This window comes from Melospiza georgiana, chromosome 21 (assembly GCF_028018845.1).
Source record: "Melospiza georgiana isolate bMelGeo1 chromosome 21, bMelGeo1.pri, whole genome shotgun sequence".
NCBI lineage: Eukaryota > Metazoa > Chordata > Aves > Passeriformes > Passerellidae > Melospiza > Melospiza georgiana.
The window spans coordinates 10,499,670-10,513,836 of NC_080450.1; the positions used below are offsets into that span (position 1 = coordinate 10,499,670).

The following is a 14,167-nucleotide window of genomic DNA, read 5'->3' on the forward strand; positions in this document are numbered from 1 at the left end:
ACCTGCAGCTAGCTGGTGCCTTTCCCATGCTCTGAAATATGTCTTCCCTGCAAATCAGTAAACCAGATGGATGAGAAGATATTGCTTAGATTAGAAAAATGAGTCCCCAGATTGCAGGGCTTCCCTCCTGACATTTGGGGAGAAACTCTGCTCATAAATTAGCCTTAACAAAATTGGGGGATGGGGGAAATGCATTTTAAATTGAAAAAATGAAATACAAAACTACCCATGAACAAAAGAGGAGAAGAACTTGACTATTACTCAGATCAAAGTAATCCTAAATATGCCCTTCTACATCAAAGCTTTGCATCCCTCCTTGCTGCCTGGATTTGATTGTCTCTGTGCAGAAATTAAAGGAAGAGCAAAGGCTTCATCTGGATTTCCCAGGCTACCCTCATATTAGTGAAGCTCTGCTGCCTTCCATGAATTTCTTTATTTCTTCGATGATTTTCTTTATTCTGAATTTCCATCCCTCTGAGGGGACAAAATCAGGCCCCTGGCAGCTTCTCTCCCCAGAACCAGGAAACCAAGGGGCTGTTCTGTATTGCATCACTGCAGACAAGAAGTCTCTCACAGAGAGAGAGAGAGATCCACAGCTTTCCTGGGTTCACACGGCTGTGACCAGGATCAGGGCTCTGCTGCCAAGTCTTTGTTGTTCCCAACTGCTGAATTTTAAAGGCTTTTGGGTGCTTTCTACCAAAATTGCTCAGTGCTCACAGCTGAAAGTAAGGAAAATATTGAATATGCAACCAATGTGTCCCCTCCTCTCCAAAACCTCACTGCATTTTACTATTACTGCTCCTTTTCCTTTGCCTATTCCACTTTTTTCTTTGTGGCATATGATCCAGCCACTCCCAAGCCCTCTCAGCCTGTCCCTGTTGCATATTAAAATTAAATAATCAGGTCTCAAGCGTCTCTGTGCAGCTTCCAGCTTGCCTGGAGGTCCTCTGCTACTCACAGAGCATTTTTCAGCAGTTCCCCCATCCTTATAATAAATCTTTTATAAATCTAAGCCTTGCCCTTACTCTGAGGAGTGCATCAGTCATCTTTTATTGCCAACTGCTTTCATCCTACCCTCAGAAGTGCATTAATATCTGAAATTCCTAAAAATAATCAAAATGTTAAAAGCAGCTATTTATCAGCAGTTCTCGTTGCTGTGGGATGGAAGGCCTTCATCCCCACTGCTGCCTGTTAGCACCCAGCATCTTGCAGCATCCCTGCTCCTGCTGCCTCTGGGGAGGGATTTGGGTGGGCTCACCCAGGGAGGTTTTGTCCCAGTCACTGGCAACTGAATTAAAGGTCAGTTTTCTTCTCCCCCCTACATCTTTGTTCATCCTGTCCAGGTGTGGTTTATGAACGAATATAGATGTGATTTAAGCCACATGATTTATGTCTTACTTTGACCCTAGTGCAGCTTTGACAGCAGCCAGCCCCATTGTCAGCACTTGGAGCCTGCCTCGGCCTCGCTGGGAAAGCCTTGGACGGGGCTCAGGCTGGAAACACTCTGGGTTTGTTTCACAAATACCTTGCTTCTGGCTCAAGCTAACTGACCTGTGCTGTTCCACTGGTGGAAATATGGAGTAATTCCTCTGAGTTTAGATTTCTGGGGATGTACTTCACCCTGCTGCAGCCCCAGTTGAGTCCTGGTGCTCACCCTTACTGTAACTCTCTGAATGGAGACACATGATGGGAGATCACTTTTTGCCTTTGTTATCTGATTTAGCCCATTAACTGCAAGCTGCAACAATTAGCCAACCCCCAAAATATCTCTGGCATTAAAATTGGACAAAAAGAATATAAAGAATCATTCTGTGCTGCTGACGCATTACCATTCACTACAAATCCCCTTGATAAATACCAGAACTGCTTTGAATAATAGATACTTCTGGAAACCTTCCAGCTCACAAAATGAACTGGACTGAGTCGTAGCTATTACTCCATGTCCAGAGGCTAGGGGAGCAATCACTGCTCTCACCACAGCTTTGAGCAGACACCTGATTTTTATCCATTTATTTACCTCTGTTAAATCTATGGATAATTAGACTAACCAGGCAGCTTAAAGGGATAACACAACCCCAAGGATGCATGCTCTATTAAACACAGTTTAGAGACAAGGGAGCGGTTCTGGCTCTTTGCCTGAAGCTGGAAAAGGGATGTGAGAACATCCAAGACAACCAAAACCCCACTGGTGTGCTGTGCATGGTCTGTGTGTGTAGAAGTTGAGGGAAGAATGGATGGCTGAAGGAGCAGGGTAGAAAACTCTAACTTTTTGTTATTAAAACTTTTCTTCTTATTTGCCAAGGTGATTTTAATTTTCTGAAGGGTTCGGTTTGTCACTAAGGACTTTCATTAAAACAGGTACTACACCAATTATTCTCCATCACTAATGAGACCCCAGTCTGGGTGTCTGTAGGAAGAGAAAGCACTTCCTCCACTCTGCTCAATTACTCTAACAAATCCCGTTTTTACAGTCAAGAGTACTTCAAGTGCCAACAGTTTGCCTCAAAATGAATCCGCCCTCCCTGTTTCCTAGACGAAATAAGTAAAAGTACCTTAGTCCTGGGGTGCAGGTGCTCCTGGGGTGAGGGTGATTCCTGTGCTGTCCTTCACACCCCTCTGTGGCCTCCCGGCCCTGAAATCTCTAGAAGAAGCTTCAAAGAGCTCATGCAGTTTTATTTCTAGGTCTGCCCATCCAAGCTCAGGTGGTAGCAGAGAAATAAGGCTTATGAAAGAGCAAGAATTGTTTTTTATTTATCTGCAAAGAACTCTGGTGACAGTGCACACACTGATCTGTGCATTTATCTTCTGGTGCTTTGATGTGGAAGCACTGGGGAAGCCCTGGTGTGGTGAGCAAGGTGTTGGCCTGGCTTTTAATGGTTGTCCATGTGCAGTGTGCTAACACTGCTTTGCCAGTGGGATTAAAGATGTTGATTTTCCTTTGGAGGTCTGTGGATGAGAAGGTGATAAAGTTAAATCAGTTGTTGCAGCCAGGATGAGGCTTCCCCTTGACATCCAATTTTTGATGCCTTTGGTTGACTTGTTGGCTCAGGCTTTTTGTAGTCTACCCTCCTGACCTGAAATGACCTTCCAGACAGCCTGTAACATGAGGATGCATGGCTGAGGATGTGCTGTGGTTTCAAGTAGAAATTAATTTGCATGAATTGGATGGTCCATATATTCATGCAGGTCAGGTTTTCCATGGTGTTCCCTTCTGGCTTTATAATCTCCCATCTAATCTGTTCATGCTGAATGAGAGGCAGATGATCACCGTTGTGTTCCTGGACCAAAACTTGGGCCTCAAGTGATTTCTTCAGCTTTACAGTGGTGCATGGACACAGGGCTTTGCCCAGCAAGCAGCAGGAATCTCTCCCTCTGCTCTATAACATCTGACATAAGCATTCTAAGCATTCTATATTATTAAAAAAAAAAAAAAATCAAACAAATTAAAATACCCCACAAAAATTCCCCAAAATACCTTACAAGATTCAGGCAAGCACCTGATGAGTATTTGGAGGCACTGAGTGGGTTATCATTCCTTTAGGCAAGGGTTCTATTTATCACGTTTGTTCTCTTGGATAACTGTCAGACATGTGCAGAGAAAGAAGCAAGACCAAGCACTGTAAGCTCACAGGGCTGGCACAGCCCTCACCTGGCTGCCAGAGCTCTTTCCCCTGCTCAGCAGGGTCTTGTCTGGGGACATTATTTTATTTCAGCTTTACTGAGCACTTGAAGATAAGATTTTAGTGAAAAGCTGCCCCGAGTCCTACACGTGGAAGCTTTGGGGCGTTGTTGTTTTAACAGTTGTGTGTTTTCCCACATTTTCCCTGCAGAGCAAAAGGGACCGCATGAAGGCCTGGCTGCGGGCACGGCTCCCCACCTGCTGCAAGGAGAGGGACTCCTGGTCCATCTACATCTTCGCCCCTCACTCCAGGTAAGGCAGGGCGCTCGGGCAGTGCTGGGGTGGTGGGATGGATGGTAAAAATGCATGCCCTCATTACAGTGCCTCATCTGCCTGTTTATCCCAGATGGATCTCTGTGTGTCAGTCCACAAAACTCCTGGCCCTTCCTCTGCCCCAGCGTGACATCAGGGTTGAACAGCAAACAGTTGATGGCTGCAGAGGGCACAGGAGTGTCCAGTCAAGACCCATAGCCCAGGGCATGCCTGCAGCTTCATCAGGTTCCTCATTTCCTTTGGCAATGATGCCAGTGCTCTACAAGTTTTTCACTTGGTGGCGTGTGATGAGCTTGGAGCAAGGGGGAGAGCTGCAGCATTAAGCAGAAAAATCTGAATTTGCCCCACCACACACTTACAGCACAGCAAAGAAGTGCCTGATCTTCTCAGCCTGCCTCTCAGCTGAACTTCTCTGTGCTCCCCCTTCCCTTTCTCTCAGAGAACACCCTCTCCTTGCTTGAAGGCCCCCAGATCTGCCCTTGCTGAGGCCTGGCCATGGGGAGCTGGCTGAGCTCTGTGCTGTTCAAGCATCCCTCCAGACATGCACCCATGCACCCGAGGGCTTCCCGTGCTGGAGCTGAGGGCCCTGGACAGCGTTCAGGTTCATTCATACAAAGATTAGAGAGATTTTCAGAAACAGACTTTGGGAAATGTAATACGGTATTATAAATCCTGGGTCAGTGTACAGCCATCTGTCACAATAAATAGCTTCTGCCCCTTGGTTTCGTGTGTGCTCAACCCTTATGGGCTCATTGGGAGTATTTCTTCCTTTATTTAAGCTAAATCTGAGCACCTGAGGAAGCAGGTAGAGGGGCAGATCCAAACCTGGCTGTGTGTCTGAGTCATGGAAGCAGCTGCCCTGTTCCAAGAAAGCAAAGCCCTCTGTGAGCATTCCCAGGGCTTGAAATTTGTGGCTCAGTTCTGTAGATCAGATCCCTCTCTGTTCATAACCCAATCTGCCCTCAGTGTGTGGCTCTGCCAGAGAGGGGATTGGGAGATTGGAGCTCATCTGCTTTGCAAGCAGAGTGCTCAATTCCTCTGCTATGCGTTGAGCTGCTGTGCGTCTCCTCAGCCAGTTGAGCATTAATAGCTAGTCTGTGTCTACTCTTTTTTTTTTCCTCTCTCAACAGATTCCGTCTGATGTGCAATAAAATCATCACTCACAAGATGTTCGATCACGTCGTCTTGGTGATCATTTTCCTGAACTGCATTACCATTGCCATGGAACGACCCAAAATTGAGCCTCACAGCGCTGTGAGTTTCTAAGGTTTTCCTGTGCTCCTTGTGGAGCAAACACGTTGTGGAGCAGTGGCTTGGACCCCACTGCTGTGCACTTGGTCTTTTTTTCTTTCTCTTTTTAAAATGGGAAGGTGCCAACACCCCCTGAGTATCCTTTGAATTAGGTGCAGCACCTCTCCTGGCCCCTATCCAGTCTCCTTTTAAAGCACAAGTGCACAGATCGTGGCCTGCAATATATCCAATATCTCATTTCTGGAAGCACGATCAAGGTTTTAACACATGACATAGCATGACATCTGTCTCAGTTTCCTTCCCTGAGAAACCTTCAAACACTTTTCCTCTCTCAACACAATGTTCACTTCTTCCATCTGTTCCCCACAGGCACGTATGTGTGGTGCAAATGGAATGGGGGAAACTGTTCATTTCATACTCTTCTCTCCCCTTTGTGTATCAGCTTTGTTGTGACACCAGAAAAACTGAATTGATGCAGGCACTGCAATCCCAGTTCTTGGAACCTCTTTGTTCTAATACACTATATAAGGATTCCTCAAACTAGACCCTCACAGCACCAGCATCCAGCAATTGGAGGGGCAGAATTATCCTATTGCTCTTTTATTTTACCATAGATTGGGGTTGAGATGCACTGGGCTCTTGCTGATTTATCACTCAAGACTGCTCATATCACAATCGTATAGAATCCTGTTTTGTTTATGTAGGCGTGTCAGGCTGTTCATTTTTGTGGATTTTCAATGTAAGGCCTTAAAACTGGAGTCTAGGCTGCTCTCTGCCTATTTTAAGCATTCCCTAGTAGTCCTTCTTACTGTAACCATTTGCCCAGCAATCCTTTCCCTAAATCCATTTTTGTTTCAGTTCCCTTGCAGTCGTGCACCAGTTCTCAGCTGCAAGAGGAGAGCAGGGCTCCCTGCCAGCTGATGTAGCAGGAGATCACCCTGCTTATCCCCACATGGGGCACCCTGAGAACCTCCCTTAAAATGCTAAATACTTCCTTTGAGCCCCTTGCTGTGTCCTCTGAGAGTTACCACTCCCCAAGACTGGCTCCAAAAGGAGCTGCAGGTACACAGAGAAGGGAAATGGGATGACATGTGTGAGTTGGAGGAGTCCACAGCAAAGAGCTGTAGCACACAAACCCAATATTTCATGTAGGAGAGGAGGAGCTGTGGTGTCCCCTGACGTTGGGAGAGTGCTGCGAGGAAAGGAGACAGGGCCTGGTGTGAGGTTCATCACCATTAGGTTATAACAAGGGAGCTGGGCCATGGCCTGGGTGCTGCAGAGGAGAAGAGGAATGCTGAGCAGTGGGGCAGGGGATTGAGGAGATGAGCATGGGCCCTGCCTGTGCAGATGGAGCTCTCATCTGGAAACCAAGAGAGTTAGTTTAGGTTGAATTGTTTAAAATAATTGTTCTTTGCTTCCCTGAGCTGTGGATTTTCTAACTGCTTCGAGTGAGTTCTCTGTCCCTGTCCCAGTTTCAGCTGGCTTATCAGAACAGGGGCTGCTGTTGCAAGACAGCATGTGGTCCCCACTGCAGAGTGCACGACATGGACCGGGGAGATTATCCTTCAAAATAGCCACGTGCTTGCTAGGGAGGAATGCAATATCCTCAGTCTCACCTCCATGATATAGCTGTTTTATCTCCGGCTGCACAAGCAGGTCTCTGTCCTCTCCCTCCTGCCTGGTGTCTGCCCCTTACAGCAGCCTTTTGTGTGGCAGTCAGCTAACAGTGGAGATGTTTTGTATCACAGCTCATGCAATCACAGTACAGGTCTAGGACCTAATTAATTATGGACCATGTATAGAAACAAGCTACTCTGTGGTTCCTGAGTCACTTCCAGTAAATCATGATCTGGCAAGCAAGAGAGTTGCCAGGGTGTTTTGTCTTGTTTAAATTGCATCTCATTTTGAGTGAGAGATCTGCATTTCTTATGGGACTGCTCTATAGGGAGAGGTAGAAATAAATCCAAAACTGTTAAAAGCAGGACTGGGGCCAATTGTATGTGCTCATACATATCTGTACATGCATCATCATTCCTCCAGCATCTACCTTCTGCTGTCCATTTCTCAGTTCAGGGAAACAGAAGCTGTCTAGGGGTTAAGGTAAAGTGCAATTTATTTAATAATCGTCATAAACAAGAAACGTTTCTGGTAACTATGGACAGGGAACCAGTCCATGGGCTCATCTATAATCACTAGCTGCTCTTGCTGAGTGGTGGTGCTGAGGAGGGCACAGTCTAGTGGATAGTGCAGGGACTGGGAAATGAGGCTGTTTGGCTTCATGCCAGGTCTAGGCTGTGGTTTTGGGCAGCAGAATTGACCTTTTGGGGGCAAGTTTCAGCTGGCATAAAGCCCCAGAGCTTTGCTGGCTTTGCAGGAGCTGTAATAACTCATGCCAGCTGCACTTCAGTATCCCACAAGTCCTGCTGCCTCACAGTTCTGTCACTCTAATATTGACTTAATTTCTAGGAGAATTGGGAGCTCAGTGATATTTACACAATGCAGTGATTTCTGCAGGTGAGAGGCAGGTAGAGATTTGTCAAGCACGTTTCAAGGAGGGAACATCTCCCTGTTTCCGCTACGAGGGGGAGGATGATTTGGGGGAAATTAGGGAGGATTTGGAGGCAAATGGGAAGGCTTGGGGGGAAGGTGCTGGCCGTTGTCTCTGTCCATGGTGCTGACACAGAGCCGGGTACTGGCAGGCCTGAACCGTGCAGTGTTATTGTCTAAATATTTGGAATTTCTCCTCTTTGCAAGCAAACGGTTCAAGGCTTGTTTCAGCACAGAATTGGAAGAACAGTTTTCAACCACCCAGATATGCACGGGGGGGTGCACAGCTGCAGAGAGCAGGCTATAAAACATTGTCTCTCATTTTCTTTTTCATAGGAACGGATTTTCCTAACACTCTCCAACTACATCTTTACAGTCATCTTCCTGACTGAGATGACAGTTAAGGTAAATGCAGGTGGAGGATAAGTGTGCCTGTATTATATTAGTTGTTTTTAATTATAGTGGACTCACAAAACCCTTAGGTCCACCAGCTGCAAGTGTGATGTATATTTTCCTCTTCTGAATCATACTCAGAATGTCCACCATATGCCTTATTCCAAGCACGTTTTGCATCAGAATAATTGCACTGAAGTTGCTCTTGATTTACACCATTATAGGAGCAATGGGATCCTTGAATTCAGCAATCCTGTCCTATTCAGCAAAGCTCTTGAGCACATGCTTAACTTCAACCATGCATGTAAGTCCCATTGTCTTCAACAACCAGTTGTCCTCAACAACCTAAGCTGCTGTGTGCTTTCCTGAGGACGGAGAGACTTAAGCACATTGAAACACTTTGCTGGATTTGAGGCAGAAGGCTCAGAAACCCATGGCTGTAAATCTCTCTTGAGTAATTCATAATCATCTCACTGAACAATTGCTCTTTCTTTGGAAAGTTTTTCTAGTTTCTTTATTTGCAAAGCTTGTACATGATTGCTTGGGTCAGCCACTCTGCAGCTTCTCTCCTGCAGTCTATAAGAATAAAATATGATAGAATTTTTTTATGCCAGAGCTAAAAATGTTAGGAACAGTTTTGTGTTCCTGCAGGTTGGTTTATCTGCATTAAAAGTACATCAGCTGTAAGGGACAACCTGGGATATTTCTGCAGTGGTATTTTCATAATTCTTTCAATAGAACACTTTGCTGGTTTGTCTAATTAGGCTTCTGTACTGGGAAGCAAATAGACTCACAGACTGGTGTCTGTAAATAATGCGTTCTCAGCAGGTTGCTAACTGCAACAAACACGTTGGATGCTACAGTCATAATTTGTTGCAACTTGGTGTCTGGGCAGGTGGTGGCACTAGGCTTGTGCTTTGGGGAGAAAGCCTACTTGAAGAGCAGCTGGAATGTGCTGGATGGGGTGCTGGTGCTCATCTCCGTCATCGACATCCTGGTCTCGATGGTGTCAGACAGCGGCACGAAAATCCTGGGCATGCTGCGGGTCCTGAGGCTGCTGAGGACGCTGCGGCCCTTGAGGTGAGTAGAGGCAGGGGAAGATCTGAGGATGTGCGTGCCAGAGGTGGGGCTGAGCATTCGTGCACGGGCAGGGGCAGGTGAGACACGTGTGCAGGGTCACCCCAGCCTCCTGCAGCTCTGCAGACAAGGGCAGGCCGCAGGTCCTGCTCAGCTGCGACAGCTCTGGGCCCTTGCTGTGTTTTGGGACCGGCCCCAAATGCAATAGGAGACTGATCAATGCCTCTTTTGCTCATTAAAACACACATCCCCTGCTATTTGTGTTCTCATTTGCTCTGTGTAAAGTGCGGCTTAATAGCTTCTTCTCCCCCTTTCCTTCAGGCAGTCAATGGCTTTCATAACAAAGAAGGAAATTAGTAGCAGGTGGTAGATCATTTTTAAGGAACCAGAGACTCAACTGTTGCTTAACCTAGAATGCAAAGAAGCTTTTTTCCCCAGCTCCCCATTAATTTTAGAGAGACATTTACTTTGAAAATGACCCAGACAAGATGAAAACAATTGTTCTACTAACTTGGCCCCCAACTCTGCCAGCAGGAAGTATCCCATGCTCCAGGGACAGGCTCCACTCTGATAAGAACCTGCCCAAGGACCAACCTCTTATAAACGAGCATCTGTTTGTGACCTGTACCCCAAGGCATGGCGGTTTCTCTTCATGCTAAACGCCGTTCCTCTTTAATACCATTGTTGCTGCTCCTGTTATGCAGCAGCTAATAAACCTTCCTGCTCAAAGCATCTTTGTGTGCCTGTCAAATCTTACTGCTGCTTCCTCCATAAAAAGATTCACTTTGAATCAGGATTTTTTTCTTTCAGAACAGAAAAATAGGACCCTGCTTCTGATAGAAGATGTTGTTTTACTACCCCTGTGTGAATAATAAGTCTAAATAACAATGGCCATGCCTATACATATCTTTCAAATATTCTCAACAGCTATAAAGCACATTCTGTTCAATTGGTCTGTGTATGTGTGTTGTACCTGGTGAGTTTTAGGATGTGAGCTGCTTTTAATCATTTTTATCTGGACAGCTGGCACCATTGGGGTAGTTCAGCTCTCTCACCATGTGAGTAGGCTGTATTCCTATGTGACTCCAATTCAGGCTCTTCTCTCTTTGTGTGTCCCCTGGTATCTCATGACAGCTGCAGTTTCTGGGGTAGTTTCTGCCCAGTTGCTGGTTGAGTTGATTTGCTCTGTTCCTCTGTTTCTGCTGATTTTTGACCCATATTAAGAAAACCTATAAAATAATCTAGATGGCTCAGGGTAAAAGAAGGATTGATTTCTCTTCTCTGAACTGTAGAATGCAACTTTCTCTTCTGATGTTCCATAGTTAAATCAGTTTTAAAGAGAGACGTTTGTGTTGTGCTGATCTCTGCTGGAGTCACTTGTCTGACCTGGTCAAAGCACTGCATTCTTCTTTATAGATCTGTAGGGCAGTCTGGCCAGGACTTGGCTCTTTCTTTGCTGGAGCCTTCCTCTGTAGTCACCTATGTGCATGAATAATCTGCAATTACAGGGAATAATCCACTCAGTAACTGCAGACTGAAGGAAGACTTGTCATCAGAAGCACGGGTGGGATTAGGGTCTTCCATTGCTATTGCATCCTATTGGTATTTTATTTGTTTTCTCAAGAGATTAAGTGCATGCTTTCAGCCAACATGCTACTTTCTACTGCAAAGGAAACATAAAAAAAGACAGCAACAAGCCCATTCCCTAAATATGTTCAGGATCAGCTCTGTTCTCCCATTATTAGATTTGTAGGAAAGGAAAAAGCAGCCATCAAACCGGGGGCTTTTCAGTAAGTCATAAATCTCTGCCTGTGGGAGCCCATCTGCCTCTGTGCCGCACATCTGGGCAGCCTGAGCAGCCTCTGCCCACAGCTGCCCACGCTGCCTTTGCTGCAGGCTCGGGGATCACATCTTCCCTGCACAGCCTGGGGTCTGTGGCTGATCAGCGTGGGGTGACGGCTGGGACAGGTGACCCGAGGTCTTTGCGCGCTGTGGCCTGGTCAGTTGCCATGTCTGGGTGAAGTGTCTCATGGAGGCTGTGCCAGTTTTTCTTCAGGAAGGCATAAGGCAGAGACCAAAGCGACTTTCCACTCACAGCACAGAGGAGCAAACCTGGCTCCTCGTGTCCTCCCTTTCTGGGCACACTCCAGGACAGGAGTGCAGGAGGACGCCCTCAGTGAGAAGCCAGGCCACAGCTGTGTGTGTCACGTGCAGCTCGAGGGCAGAGACAGCCCTCGTGCTCTGTGTTGGTTTTCCCACTGGATGGCCTCGAAGGGGGGTCCTTTCAAAAGATCTTCCTCATTCTGTCATTATTCCTCATTATTTCCTCCTGTGGAAACCACCCCATTGATTTTTGCAGTACACAAAACCGTGCACAGTTCTGCCCTCTGCCCAGACATTTAAAAACCTGTATGCTAATTTAGGGGTTTTGATTGCATGATTGATTCTCAGCCTCCATATTGAATCCATGAAGATTCAAGCCCAACTTTATGACCAGAATTCCAAAAATAAATTCACCGAGGAATGACATTTAAAGATGTTTCCAGGACCCTCTGATGTTTCAGCCAGTAAAGGGATTGCTTATACAATAACATTCCTTCCTAATGCGTTCAATCTGCTATTGTTGGGATCAAGTGTTATAGCTTAAGATACAAGAGAAATCAGAATTGAAAATGTATTCAGATTTAATGTGGGTGGACTTCTCTACAGAGCCCAGGCTTTGACTCCTAAGCACACAGATAAATTACTCACTTTTATACTACCATGGTCCAGTAGTCATTTCATTACTCTCTTCTATCTATCATATTATCACCTTTGCTAATTTTATTTTAATCTGTGGAAGAAGGTCTTCATTAAGGTTGATCTGTTGCCTCATCTAAGTGCTGCCACTTCTTCTGAGAGTTCTCATCAGGAAGGTTTAATGTTGGTAAGGATCTGGCTGGGATGAGGCTGGCAGTGGCTTTGGAGCATCTCACACCAGGGGTTCAACAGCACTGGGAATCCTCAAACCAGAAGAACCAGGGGGAATTAGAGGGATTAACATTTCTTCACACCAAAATAAAGAGGAAAGAATGTCTCATTTCAATTTCCCTGTTTGTCATATGCCTAATGCAGACTGAATTGTGCTGAATGGAACCTTGTCAGGTCTTTTTTTATTGCACAACTGCAGGGCTCCAAATCGGCTGCATCCTTCAGCCATAAATTGCAGAGGTGTGGGTCAGGTAATAAGATTTTACAAGCCTGATAGCAGCAGGACCTTGGCAATACTGATGAGGTGTGGGAATGCTCTATGTTGACATATTGTAGGTCTACTAATAATCTGGAAAAGCTGAGAATTTCATTGGCACCCCTTAGAGAATTGTCAGACTCTTAGGAGAATATCAGGAATCTTTGCACAGACTTGCCTCAGTGTTGGATCAGGCCCTTAGTCTGAGGCAACTCCAAGGTCTGAAGGTTTCCATTAGCAAGAACTATTATTTTTCAAAATCTTTTCAAAGTCTTTCCTCCCTGTAGTGCTGAAAACAGCACTGGCATGGAGCTAAACTGGTGGCAGCTTTTACTCTCGTGCATTTTAATTTGAGGAATTCCCTGGTTGATCAAAACACTTAAAGCAGCTAAATGCTGCTGGTTTTCAGCCCTTTATTCCTCTACATGCACATGACTTTGCAAATTCAGACAAGTAACCTCCTATTTTCCCTCTCAGCTGGATAAGAAATAGTACCTCACAGGGGAAATCACTTTATTATTTCTAGAACAGCATTTCTTAATAACCGTTGGAGAAAATGATCAACTTTAAACTCTAGAGACTAAATGCCTTCCTTGTTCCCCAAAATTTAAGGATGCTTCAGTAGTTCAGACCGTAGACCTTCAGTTTAGAAGACTTGACTTTGGTTCCACCCTGCATGACAGTGAACAGAAGTCCACGATCCCTAAAGTCAGGATCCCTAAAGGCACCAAAGGACCTAATTCACACTGAAATAATTGGAACTGAGTTGCCTTCCTACCTCTGAGAATGTGGCTTCCCTCCTCCTGTGCCTCAGTTTCCCACCTGTAGTTTGGCAGGCGTTGTATTGCACCCAGAACTGTGCAAGGAATGTGAGGTGTGTGAAGGTCTTTAGTCCATCTGAGGAGCTGAAAGAGATGCTCAGCCTCGGCCTGTCCAGCCCAAGGCTTGCTCTGTGCACTCAGACATGGCCTGTTAGGCTGCATTCCTCACTGATGGAGTTGGGCACACTGAGCTGCTCCTGAGCCTCTCTTTGCTGGGCTGGGCTCAGCTCTCAGCCCCATGGCAGCCCCAGAAGGTCTCCAGGCTGGGCTAATCCCTGTGGGCAGCTTTGGCAGCCCACATTGACCAGTCCCCACTCTGCTCATGGGCTGTGCAGCCTCCTGCTCCCTCAGCCATCTCACCCTCCGGCTTCTTCCATAAAATACCCAGATCTGAGTGTCAGGAAAGCTGAGGCATCTGAAATAGGGAGCCACAGCACCCACCTGGCAGAGATGCTCAGTGTGAGGAATAGCAGCATCTGCTCTTTGTGTTTCACTGGTAAGAGAGCAGATAAAAATACCACCATCTGCTTCTTTTTGAAAGTGATAACTGATGAGTTACCCTTGACATTTTGAGTAAATATTTAACCAGAAAAAAAAAAAAAAAGGAAATAAGCTTTAGCTTTTCAGGATATTATTTAAACCCCACAGTTTGGGTAAGAGCTGGTGGCTGTGCATTGAGCACTGCAGATCACTCAACTTGCAGGCCCTAGGGCAGGAGAGGAATGGTGCAGCTTGGCTGAGGTCCCAGATGAGGCCACACATGATCAGTGTGAATGTGTCAATGGGGATCTCTGCTGTGAGCACCATGCCTGGGAGAGGGAGTGGAGGAGAACTTGGACCCTGTCCAGGCAGCAAAACTCCAACAGTGCTTCAGGTGGTGGAGCCAGATTTAGGGAGAAA

The 14,167-nt window shown here is 46.1% G+C and overlaps 1 protein-coding gene across 13 annotated transcripts in view; it reads left to right on the forward strand.

Moving 5' to 3' along the window:
* Positions 1 to 14,167, forward strand: part of CACNA1G (calcium voltage-gated channel subunit alpha1 G) — a 148,418-nt gene that overhangs the window by 93,863 nt on the left and 40,388 nt on the right. For all 13 annotated transcript variants that reach the window (XM_058038608.1, XM_058038616.1, XM_058038617.1 and 10 more), the window contains 4 exons: positions 3,831 to 3,931; positions 5,083 to 5,206; positions 8,087 to 8,155; positions 9,039 to 9,223. In XM_058038608.1, the coding sequence (XP_057894591.1) occupies positions 3,831 to 3,931; positions 5,083 to 5,206; positions 8,087 to 8,155; positions 9,039 to 9,223 (479 nt within the window). The remainder of the gene's footprint in view (positions 1 to 3,830; positions 3,932 to 5,082; positions 5,207 to 8,086; positions 8,156 to 9,038; positions 9,224 to 14,167) is intronic.